The sequence below is a fragment of the Zalophus californianus genome, chromosome 14, assembly GCF_009762305.2.
Source record: "Zalophus californianus isolate mZalCal1 chromosome 14, mZalCal1.pri.v2, whole genome shotgun sequence".
Lineage (NCBI taxonomy): Eukaryota > Metazoa > Chordata > Mammalia > Carnivora > Otariidae > Zalophus > Zalophus californianus.
Window position 1 is genome coordinate 76,958,196 of NC_045608.1, and position 12,777 is coordinate 76,970,972.

Genomic DNA, 12,777 nt, shown 5'->3' on the forward strand with positions numbered 1-12,777 from the left:
CAAATGCAAAAAAATTAGGAAGGTTCTAATAGTGAAGATATCAAAGGCAGAAAAATGGAATGTTCATGATTAAAAGAAATTCCAATCATGCTGGCGTTGACCCCCCATGGCTCTCCTGGTAGTAATTCATCTTGACACGCTTTTCCAGAGTTGTTGTTTGTTTCAAAGTTAGGAAACAAATGTGTTTCCCTGGAAGAACAAAGTCCATAAATATTTTATGTAAGTGAGAGAAGCAAATTGAATTTGTCCCAGGAACATTTGTCATCTGCAATTAGGACAAGAAATCGACTTGCCCACATCAGTTTCACAACGTGTGCCCGGCAGGTGTTTGGAAGCTCAGAATCGAATGAGATGTGCTGGGGTTTTTTCTACTCACCCTTTAGCCAGTGTTGCTATGCCAACGTCAGTTAACTTCATTCCTACACCTATAGGAAGAGAGAGCAAAGGTGGGATTTGTGTTACGTGGGGCTCCTGGGAAAGGACTGGCCATCCATTCCGGGAGAAGGGCTACTGATAGGGCCACCTGCCTTCCTCTCCTACATAAACACACGTTCCTCCTGGTTTCCAACAGCAGAAGCCTCTTTCTGTCGACACTGACGGCCTTCCAGACATACATCCAGGTTTGTGGGATGGTAACAGGGGACGGCACGCCTCCGACAGCAGTTTAGGGGAGTTGTGTCTCACGGGAACCGATGGTGGGGCCTGCCACCCCCAGCCCTTTGTAGCTGGGGCAACGATGTCCTCTGTGTGCCTGGCCCACCCCCCCGCTGCCAGTAGCTCCATGCACGGTTCTGAGCCCGGCTGCCTGGCCCGCAAGCTCTCTCCCTGGAAATGCTCAGACGGGGCCTTCGGTCTGCTCCACTGGGTCACTGCAGTGGCAGGTGACGTGGGCATAGGCGTGGGCTGGGGGGGGGGGTGAGGTCAGCGGTGAGAGAGTTCAAGATGGCTTTGGTTCAGTTCCAAGCCAAACTCCAGACATGTGATTTCCCATCTCCATAAAGACGGTTTCCCAATTGAGGAGGGAAGCTTTTCTGGGTTGGCTTTAGGCGCAGGGAAGCACTCCTGAGTTAGTTACATGGAGACTTGGAACCACTGGCCTGGAGATGCTGACCGCTGTACCCATGGTCTAACCCTTTAACTTATCTTAACCTCTACCCATTAAACTATGGCGGCGGGGAGTGGTTACCAACACCAAAACAAGCCACACAGCTCCCTGAGCTTCCCACTCTGGTTCAGCAAGAGCCACGGTACCCCGGATAGAAGCGCGAGTGCACAGAAGGCCTTCTGCCTCTGCCTCTCCAGCGGGAGCAGTTGAGAGAGTGGCTGAGGAACCAGAGACTCAAAGAAAACGGAAAACTCTTCTGTCTTGCAGGGCGGGGAAGGCCGGAGTAGCCATCACCTGGGGCGGTAGAAGAGCCATGCTCTCACCCTGTCCCGGTTTCACTTTGCATCCCTAACCCCTTCCAGATCTGGAGGAAGACAAACCTTTTTGATGCCCAGAGTGCGGACGGCCTCTGGCCTTTCCAGACTCTCCTTGCCAGACCCGGGAGCATTCAGCTCCTGTCTCTCTACGGTGGTGGCCACGGGCACGGGCTCCGACTCAGTGGACCTCTGCCTCAAACACATGCCTGCAATCTAGTGATAGGCCTTCTGTGGCAGAGCATGGGGTCCACGGTGCTACCCCACCAGTCTGGCTGGCTTGCCTCCCCATCTCTTGCCCCCACCTCTTATCCTACCCAGGCCTGTGGTTGCTGTATGCCCCATGGCCAGCAGATGACCCGCTCACAGAAGGGCCTGGCAGCACAGAAACTGGTCTGGGCTGTGGACGAAGGAACCAGCGTCCTCTCCCAAGCCAACCCCGAGGTCAGACTTGATGGCAGCCTAGCTCCGTGGGTCTCCACTCTTATGAGCGCTGCTTTCGGAGGCCCGGGAGAAGAACCCTAATGGGTTAATGCCCTGATTCAGCAGCATCTGCCCGGAGCACAGCAAAAATACAGGCCATGCTGCTATTCAGGCTGGTTAGTCAGACAGAAGCAATGGCGTTGCTTTTCTGCAGTGAGCTAAATCAGACCCAGCACTTTGGGTGAGCCAGTGAGCATTTTAAAAGCCACTTTCGCAGCGGGCAAATAATTCATCTCATTCTTGCAAAGCTGCTAACAACGAGAACATATGCAGAAATGCTTCACATAACCTTTATTACAGGGGCTGTGCTTTAAAAAAAAAAAAAAAAAAAGACACCAAGTTGTAAAAGCCCTCTTTGGACATCTTGTTTTTGTGGAATGCTGTATTTAAAAATCACAGCTCTGAGCTGCATTTCAGTCCAATTTTAAAAGGTCATTTGGCAAAAGGTCCTTGAACTTGGGAATTGCTTTTCCTGCCTCTCACAATTACCGGCTATCACTTAAGTTGAGAAAAACAGAATATAATTTTGAAAAGGAAACGTGTCTCGGTTTAGTAATTTGCTGGGGATTCAACCAAAGTCTCCATAGGATCATAATTTGAATTCTAGTGTGGAGCAATGAAGTGGAGTGGGGGATAACAGTCATCTATGGGCCGTTTCCAGTGGAAGGAAGGAAGTAGGCAGCATCAGGAATTTGTTCTCCAGAACTTGAGTTCTTGGGTCTTTGGGGTGACCGCTTCTTAGGAACCCTAGTGGTCTCAGCGGTGGGCAGACCTCAGGGCCAAATCACATGCGGGGCTTTCACCCCCAAGCTTGCAGAACCCACCACAATCCTGTCAACAACCTAACGCAATGAGGGAGGGGATTCCTTTTAAGAGTCTGAGAAGGTCCTAGTGGAGTTTGGGTTTGTTTGGGGTTTTTTTAATCCTCATTCCAGTGTCTCGGTTAAATTAGAAAATGTACAGGTTCTCTAGAGAATGGATGTGCTATCTTCTACACAACGATGATGACAATAAAGAGATTTTTGCCAGCAGCAGAGAGTAAATAAACCCCATTATGATACACCGTGCCAACACACTAAACTGCACACGCCATTTACCGAGAGATGTAACATTCCACTACGCTTGTTTACAAGTGCCTGGAAGCAAAACTAGCTGTGCATGGAGTTCCAGGGTGTTGCTTTTCAGTAGAAGAACTACATTTATTGCAAAATTAACTCTGAAGGAGAAAAGATGGAGGGGGCAATCCAGAATTACACAGCCAGAGTCTAACTAGAATAGATTGCTGTGTATTAAGACTGTGTGTGTGTGTGTGTGTGTGTGTGTGTGTGTGTGTGTGTGTGTGTGTGTGTGTGTGTGTGTGTGGAGTCTCTTCAGAAAGTGAGCGGGTATGGCAGCCTTCAATATGCAGATTGGCCCCATCTGCAAGACTGTAACACGGTGCACTTCCCAGTGGGCCCAGCGGGCCTTCAAGAAGGTCCTCACTAGAAGCTTTAACATCAGGACACACTTGGAAATCTCTCGCAAATTGGTAAATTTGCAGTTTAGTGGAAAGAGCGTGGGTTTTGGAGTCAGAAACCACAGGGTAGAGTCTTGGACCCCTCTGCTTATTAGCTGAGTGACAGCAGACAATTAAAGCACTGTCTCTGAGCCTCTGTTTTCTCATCTGTAAAATGGGATCCTAATGTCTTCCTTGCAGACTTATGTCTTATGTCTTCCTTTTGTCTTATGAAGATCAGACAAAAATTATAGGAAAAAATGAGTACATACGAAAAGGGGGACCTCTCTGATCATTTTTGCAACTTCTTGTGTCTATGGTTATCTCAAAATAAAAAGTTTAAAAAATCGGGCAACACTTACTATGTGGCAGTGCTGTGCTACATGTCTTCCCATTCTGTTTAAGCCTCACAACAACCCCGCGTGTAAAGCACCGAGGCGCCGAGAGGGAAGTAATTTGCCCAAGGCTCACAGCTAGGAAGCGGTGGGAACAGAACCCAGAGGCAGTCTTGCTCTTCACCACCAGGCTGGAGAAAGAGCTGGAGATCCTCGTCTGTGACAAGGTCTGACATAGAGCAGGCACCCGATTATAGTTCAGAGTTTTCTTTGCAGTATTATTATTTGGAAAGGAAGAGGAAAAGGAAAACCCTTGTGGTAGAAACTGTTGGCGCCCCACCCACGGCCCTCACCCTAACCGCTTCTGTGCACACTGGCCCCCCTCCACGTGCCCCCAGCATTTCTTTGCCTGTGAACTTTCTCTGCTCACGGGAGCCTGCTTTGCTCAGCTTGGCTTGTCCGTGTGCAGGTGGCAAGTGCAGGGGCATTAACACCCCCACCAGGAGTAGCCTTCCCCCGGTAGCTAAAGACAGTTGGTATATAAATACCCCTGCTCCCTCACTCCTTGCGTGAGAGAATTCTGAGGAGCGTGCTCTGCACAGGCTCCCAGAGTCGCCCCAGCAGGCAGGAGCTTCAGTGACCCGCCGCGGAAACTGGCTTCGTTATAAGGTTCCCCTACTGGCCGCCTCCCCACTGCCTGCCCCACTTCTCTCTCCTACCAGCGTTTCCTGGGATCCCTTCCCCAATATTTGTACCTGAACATTTGTGTGCAGGAAAGAATTAACCTTGCCCAAATAAAGGTTCAGTCCTCGCCCAACTCCTGAGAGGTAACCCCTAAGCCCTGGAATGACCTGCCTGATAAGAGTGTCTTGGTCTACCTGGGGCCGTATGTGTGACCTCTGGAGAGGCTAGAGACCAAAGTCCACCTTGTGACTAGTGATGCCTATGTGACGCCGCCCCCCCCCGCAGTAAAAACTCTGAACACCGAGGTTTGGGCGAGCTTCCCATGCTCTTCCTGCGCACCGCCACACATCACTGCTGGGAGAAGTAAGCGCTGTCTACGCGACTCTACCCTGACAGGACCCGGCAAGTTCCGCCTGGCCTCCCCCTGACTCTGCCCCACAAGCCTCTTCCTTTTGCTAACCTGAGTCTGTATCCTTTCACTGTAAGGAACCACAGCCATGAGTGTAAAGGATTTTCTGAGTTCTGTGAGTCCTTCCAGCAAATTAATGAACCAGAAGGTGGTCTTGGGGAAGCCCAAACTGCAACTGGTCTCAGGGCTGTCTCTCTGGATACCCTGATTATCATATCCCCACTTCACAGGACAAAGGCATTCCCGTCAATTTGCATATAAATTGAAAATGCTGAATGCTGCAAACTAGCCAGTGGAGCTTGAAAATCTAAAGCAACTGTGAAAGACCTATTAAGAATGAATGATTACATCTTAATTCATCTTTTGGTACAGCCAGATTTTCCTCCATACTTCGGAATTGCCCCCGTGGAGGGTAGAACAATCAAGCCAATTTTCGGTTACCTGTAGTAATAGGAATGCATTATTGGTATGAATTATTACAATGGACTTTAGTGCTCCATTTGGCTGGTCATTTCAGGTTCCTCTGTCAGCCCTTGTTCCTATTGAGACATTAGTCACACCTTCTGCTGGTAAAGATGCTTAAAGGCATCCAGCAGACCTCTCCCTCTCCTCCCATCCACACCCCCAGGAACACTCCTGGGGCCCACGGCATCCCTGGAAGCCAGGCCAGGCTGTTTTCCTCACCCTGCATGTCGGTGACCAGGAGGCAGCCACTTGTCTTCTGGTATACCCAGTGCTGGAAGGTACAACACTTCTGACCAGCCTCTGATTCTCTTCTCAAGAAGTTTATCTCCTTCCCATCCCTTATGGAATACTTCACAAATTCTCCGATCAGCTCCTCCTCCACTGTTGCATAAGGGATGTTGTTCGCAGGGCGATGGATAAGAAAGATGGGAATTATCCTGGAAGGGAAGACAGCATGGGCACACATCACGTTCTCACCTGGAAATAGAGACTGGGGGCATTCTGCCTTCACTTGGGGGGGCGGGGAGATGCAGAACGAATCCCCAGACCCCACTAGATATAGGCTCACCCCCGACCACAATGGTTGTTCAGTAGGTGGAAAGATACATTTCTGTCTTTCCTTTGCGCCTGGAATTGGTCAGAGACCCCTCCTTGGGATGGAGTTTGACTGCCCCTGTGGAGATGAATGTTTGCTGTATGGTCATATCTCAGTGACCCACTGGCCATGTACCCACCCAGCATTTCTCCTCCTGTCTTACTCGCCTTCCTTCCTTCCTTCCTTCCATTCAATCAGCGAATATTCATTCAGTGTCCACATGCTGTTCCAGAAAACAGCGAAGAAAACAGAGGCTCTGCTCTCATGGATCTTACATTTAAATGAGGGAGACAGGCAATAAAGAAGTCAATGTATAGTGCTAGGCGCTAGGTGAGAAAATAAAGCAGTGGAAAGGTGCTAGGTAGCGCAAGGTCAGGCAGGGGCTGCTATTTTACTGAGGGAGGTCAGAGAAGGCCTTGCTAAGAAAGAACGTTTGAGCAGAGACCTGTAGGAAGGGAGGTAGGGAGCCATGAAGGTATCTATGGGAAGAGCATTCTAAGTAGAAGGAACAACAAAGGGGAAAGGCGCTGGTGCAAGAGCATTCTTGGTGGGTTCCAAGAGCAGGGAGGGGCCCGTGTGGCCGGGGCAGAGTCAGCAAAGGGGAGGTGGTAGCAGGTGGGTGCAGACAGGGAGGGAACGGGAAGCCAGACCTTGTGCGGTCTGGAAGGTCATTGGAAAAACTCTGGCCCTTTGTATTGATTTGGATGAGAGGCCACTGGAGGGTTTTGGACAGAGGAGCGCCACGATCGCACACCCGTGTTATGGATGAGTCTGCCAGTCTGGGGAGAAGGGGCCATGCGGGGGCAAGGGCTGAGCGGGGAGACCTGGGAGCACACGGCACAATGGTGGCGGTGGCCGCAGGGGAGAAGGGGTACGTCCCGAGTGGGGTTTTCCGCACAGTCCATTCACTGTCACCCCCCAGATGATTGTTTCCCATCCGCTCCTCTCCTCACACCGCCCGCGCCTCCTCCCCAGCCTCCCTCTCAGCTGATGGCCTCGCTTCCTGGGTGTAGACTGAAACAATCAGAAGAGAGCTTCTAAGAGCTGCCACCACCAGAGTCCTACCTCCCGGAGTCTATGCCGCCCCCCTTTGCCGTCCACGATGGCTGAAGCCTCCTTGCTCCCCGCTGCACCTCTTCTTCCACTCGTGTCCCAGGTCTGGCCACCCCCTCTGATATCAGGGATATTGCCCCCGCAAGTACTGCCCGCATCCTCCATCCCCGCTTCCCTCTGCAGAACCACCATTGCCAAGTGGCCCAGCAACATGCTGAGCCACTCTGCACGGCGTGCTGACCCCACAGCCCTCAACCACCGACTCACGGCGGACATCCAAACTCAGATCAGTGTAGACTCACTGTCTGCAGTCCCTCCCCCCCAGTCTCTCTGGAACCCACGCACGGAGGCATGCCCGCTAAAGAAGCTTCGGTCAAGGGCACCAGTAGCACCCAGGTGTGGCTGAGTCCAACGGTCTTCTCTTTGTCACCGCGCCGTCTTACTCGCTCTCAGTGCCACTGGACACAGCTGATCTCTCAAAGCACCTTCCTGCTGCTTCCAGAGACTCACTTCCTCTTGGCCTCCTTCCTGCTCCACGGGCTACTTTTTTCCTGTCTCCTTCGCTGGGTCCCCATCTCTGCCCAGCCTTTAGAGCCGGCGTGCCCTGGGAGAGCTCTTCTCTCTCTGCCCACACTGGCTAGTGACCTCCTTGCTTGAAGTACAATCGGCATGGTGACGGTGTCCACATTTATATCCCCGGTCCAGACCTCTTCCCTGAGTTCCTGACTCACATGTCCAGCCTCCTACTCTCTTCGATTGGTGTCCAATAGGCACCTCAAATTTAACACAGCCAAAACTGAACTCCCCATGTGCCCCAAACTCCTATCTCTGCCCGACCTTGGTGACTGGTGACTCGCCCACCCATTCCCCTCATTCAATAAACGTCTACTGAGTAGCTTATGCCAGAATCTCAAAAACTCACCGGGAAAGCGAACATGAAAGAGACACAGCCCCTGCTTTGCAGGGACAAACACTGGGAAGGGAGGTGCACCCTGCTCCCAACTCCTAACTAATAAAGACAGGCTGCAGGCTTTTCAGGTGCGGCGTGGCGTGACTTGAGTGGTAAAGGCTGAGTAGAAATAAGCTGGTAGAGCGGGAGGCAAGGGGGAGGAGCATGTTAACAACCCCATCCCCTCCATCTTGGTACCCCATAACTTAGTGTCCCTCCCCCGCTCACGCACACGAGCCCGTCTGAGTCCCACCCCCAGGTCCTGTCCTCACCCCACCCTGCCTGAACTGAAGCTTCCCTAACACCTCTCCCTGAGGTCCGCCCCGGGGATGCTCTGCCCCGCCCCCCCCACCCCCCAGTCACTCTAGCATGGAGCAAAGATGTGACGTCACAACTGGCCCTTCCTGTTCATCAGTCACTGAGCAAGGAATAAACTGCCCCAGAGCTTGTGAAGGGATGTGTAGGAATGCGCTTCACCTACCACTCACTGCGGGAGCAACCATGCGTTGGTTTGGCCCCAAGTCCAATTTGCTCTTTGACCCGTTACCCCTCGGTTTACAAAACTCCCGCTTGCTGGGGCGCCTGGGTGGCTCAGTCAGTGAAGAGTCCAACTCTTGGTTTTGGTTCAGGTCATGATCTCAGGGTAGTGGGATCGAGCCCCGCATCGGGCTCTGCGCTCAGCACAGTCTGCTTGAGATTCTCTCTCCCTCTGCCTCTGCCCCTCCTGCTCATGCTCTCTTTCTCTTTCTCTCTCAAATAATTAAATAAGTCCTAAAAAAAAAAAAAAAACAAAACCCTGCTTGCTAAGGTCACTCATTCTGATGGCTTTTAATTATTGCCCAGGATCTTGCCGCACCACCTGAGCGTTGACCCCTTTTTCCCTCTGGAATGACCCTCTCCCCTTAACCAGGTCTGGGACATTGCCCCTCCCCCTGCTGTCCAGTGACCAAGTTCCACTACCACTGCCCCTCCCCGGGGCTGTAGCAAGGCCTCTCCGACTGGTCTCACTGCATCCAGCCTCTGCACCTCCTCTCGCGTGGGCCCTCCGGGGACTATAGCACTGATGCCCCCACCAATGTTCTGCTCTCCATTTGCACCGCCACTGCCAGGTGGAAACGTCTCGGTGGTCCCTGCACACCCCGGAGCATCTCGAGGCTGAGAAGCATCCAAATCATCCCCACCCAACACATACACGATCACACTCACTGTGCCATCTCCTCTAAAGTCCTGCCTGCGCTCAGCTTTTCTAACATGGTTTCAAGTATGGAAGCCTTTATGAAGGCTCTCTCTCTCTCTCTCTCTCTCTCTCTCTCTCTCTGTGTGTGTGTGTGTGTGTGTGTGTGTGTGTTGCGGTGCAGAATCCTCTGATTTTGGTTCAATGAGCGTGGAATCGGAGCAGATGCCTTTGTGAGGACCCCTATCCTTCCGTACGTTATCATTCATGCACTCACAGATTCTTCCCTTGTAAGGAAGGGACAGGTGTTTACATATCAAAATGTCCTAATCTATCTTTAAGCCAGTGGCATATATGCGGGGCTGCTGATGACGCTCATTAGCCCCTGTGTCCCTCACAAGCACAGGCCCTTCCCAAGTCCCTGCACCAATCTTCGTATTCATAATTTTGTGCTGTTTTTTTAGAAAGCCCCCAGATTGAGGTGTCAAGTCACGCAAAGCTTGGGCGTGCCTCACCGGACGGGGCCATGGTCCTGTGCTTTGTGGACAGCTCACCCAATTGACTCTCTTCCTCCTTAAGAAGACCTGAAGGGGGCAGAGACTGGGAAAGGGGGCTGGAGAAGAAAGAGAATGTGCGAGTTCCTATAACACAAAACCGTAACTCACTCCAGATTGCTGTCTTTGTGGATTAAACAGAAAAGCAATTGTGTATTTTCCTTGCATTATGTTAATTTTTCTTGAAGTTGCTAAGAAATGTTTGTGAACTAAATAAGGACGCTAAGCATTTCCTGGCAAAGAGCAGAAAGCACTGGACATTCCATACGATATGCCCGAAACACAGGGAGAGTATTTTTCCCCCCTTTGTGAGCTGACAGAATCAACGTAGGCAACAATTCCTTCCTTCCTTCTTCTCCCAGTTTCTACTGATACACAAAAGACTGTCCTGTCTGAAATTTCCAACGTGCCCTGGCATACCTCTTTCTCTTTCCACTTAAACACGCACATATGATCTCAACCAGATAAGCAGACGAGCAACCACGAGTTCTAGACCCCCAAACATCTGCTTGGGTCAATCCATATTTAGTCAATGAGTGGATTAAAATAATCAGTGTAATTTATCTCTGCAGGGTTCCAGAAAATGGGTAGTATGTTCCTCCACTGATGATACCCAATTCAGTCTTCTTAGACACAGCACCATATTTTATTTTCATCGTAGGTTAATTGTTTGGTGATACTCTCGTGTTCTCTTGTACTGGCTTATTGTTGAGACAATGTCATATCCATGAAGCAGATATTCTTTCTTTTCTATTTAACATGATACATCTAATTCATTTTCTATCCAAATCTTTTCTATTTCATATGACACAGTTATTGAACTCATCTCTCCATCCATCTACCCATCCTTCCATCCATCTGTTCATACGTACGTATATACAAACATACGTTGATTTAAAGAATATGTATTATCTCTCTGTAAGCCTCTGGCCTCCAGTAAAGAACAGGAGTGTTCTCATAGCTCCCAGACAGAAAGACCAGGTGAACTGCTTGTCCTACTGGTCCTTCCCACCCTCTCCTCCCTCCAGGCCCCCCAAGTCCCTGACAAATCAGGAGTGATAATACAAGAGTGGGTAAACACACTTACTCTGGCACTTCTCCAAAGCCCTCCAGAGGCTGTGCTTCGGCAGCATAGATCTGGGCATACTGTCGGGCAGTATTTTGGACATAGCATTCCTACATCACCCACACACATGGGAAAGACAAGTGATTAGAAGAAATTCAGAGTTGCCGGGAAAGCTAATAAGATTTCCTGATGTGGGTCAAGCCAGTGGATTCCCAAATCCATCCAACCCTTGGTTAGTAGCACGGAAGCAACAATTATTACACCCTAGAGTTGTCCACTTGCCGAGGGGCTCTGAGACCTGAAGGAACAATATAGGTAAAGCTCAAGTGGTCTCCGGGGCTAGGTGTCCTGAACTACAAAAGTTCTAGAAGCTGCATGGCTGAAATTCACCCTGGGCTAAGGGGAATGGCCCCAGGGCAGGATGTCAAGGCCTGCTGGTCTGCCTGTGAGCTCTCCATCTGAAGTTCTTCTTCAGGGGTGTGATGAGAGTTGTGGGTAGTGAACACCTCGACAAGATTGTTTGCCTCGGAAAAGCAAACTGGATTCTGCTTTCTGCTCTGTAGGGCCTCTCCAAGGGGGAGTCTGGATGATGGGGGTTTTCCCTGACTGGACCAGATGGTACTTGAGATGGAAAGAGATGCAGTGAAAGAACAGAAAAAAGAAGGGTTACTTTGGAAGAAGAAGGAATACAATTGGCAAAATCCTACACTCAGAAGAGGGGCTGATTCATGAGCCCCAAGTCCCACCTGACAACAGTACATCTGAGACAATCATGGGTGGTTAGAGCTTGACAGTACCCAGGAGATTCATTGAAGTCTAACCTATCCGTTCTACAGGTAACAGTTCTAGAAGGGCACCTCCTCTGCAGAAGAGCTAGACCCAGCACTCCCGAAAGCTTGGCCAGTATTGGTGTCAAGAGTGAAATACATGGGCCAAAGCGGGAGGGGGAGGCAGGGAGGGAAGCCCATGCTCTCTTCTTGTCTCAAGATTCTATGACTCAGGGCACCTGGGTGGCTCGGTTGGTTAGGCGACTGCCTTCAACTCAGGTCATGATCCTGGAGTCCCAGGATCGAGTCCCACATTGGGCTTCCTGCTCGGCGGGGGGAGGGGGGGGTCTGCGTCTCCCTCTGACCCTCCCCCCTCTCATGTGCTCGCTCTCCCTCTCATTCTCTCTCTCAAATAAATAAATAAAATCTTAAAAAAAAAAAAAGATTCTATGACTCAGTAACATAGGGAGGTGGGAACTTAGCTGGAGTCTTGGCTCAATCTCTCCACAGCTTATAGGCAGACATTGACGCAAACTCAGAAAGGCAGAAAACAGGACAAATGCTGAAACTTCTGATTATACCCCACACCCCTCCATAAACCAAACCAAACCAAACCAAGCCAAAACAATTTAGAAACTACTCCCTTGGGGATGGTTGGGAATTCTGGCTTCCTGTGTAGCTTGGAGCCCCCACTTTCTATAGCATCCTGTGTCTAAGTAGACTCAAACCTTCAAGAACCTCATGGGGCTCCCTTGGAACAGAAAAGATCCCAGCCCAGGTCAGAACCAGGGAGGGTCCTCCAGACACAGGCTGAGTCCCAATCGGCTGGCATGAGGGCAAGAAATTGCCCTGAGAACTTGGACTTGGTTCCCAGCATGCGGGCTTGATCCCGTGGCTCCCTTACTACCACACCCCAAAGGGAGAGAAACGCACTCTTGGAGACACTCCCAACAATTCTGAGTCTGACTTTCATCTCAGGCTATCATGGGACTCTTTTGGGACCTCACACTCCAAGGGACTCTTTTGGGCAGGTGGACCCACCTGGGCAGCGAGTTTGTAGTTCCTCTGGATGAGCTCATCATTGTTTCTGGTCCCGTAGGCAACGGCATTGTGCACCTTGAGCACGCACGCGTGGCCGGGCTGGAAGACTGGCATGAGCCCCCGCATCACTTTGCTGCGGAAGGCCTTCCGGTGGACGCCTTCGCCAAAGTGCAACTCCTCCGTGGCAATCTGACCGTGCAGGTGGTCCCCAAAGTAGCTGTCACTGAGGAAGTCTTCCCTGAAGATGAGCTGGCTGAATTCAATCTCTTCACATCCTAAAACACAGCT

At 50.8% G+C, this 12,777-nt stretch overlaps 1 protein-coding gene across 1 annotated transcript in view; it reads right to left on the bottom strand.

Annotated features, from left to right (window-relative positions):
- ALPK2 (alpha kinase 2) overlaps positions 1 to 12,777 on the bottom strand; it is a 124,305-nt gene that overhangs the window by 16,629 nt on the left and 94,899 nt on the right. The window contains 4 exon segments of the mRNA XM_027576241.2: positions 377 to 425; positions 5,510 to 5,727; positions 10,703 to 10,791; positions 12,490 to 12,764. Of these exon segments, the coding sequence (XP_027432042.2) occupies positions 377 to 425; positions 5,510 to 5,727; positions 10,703 to 10,791; positions 12,490 to 12,764 (631 nt within the window).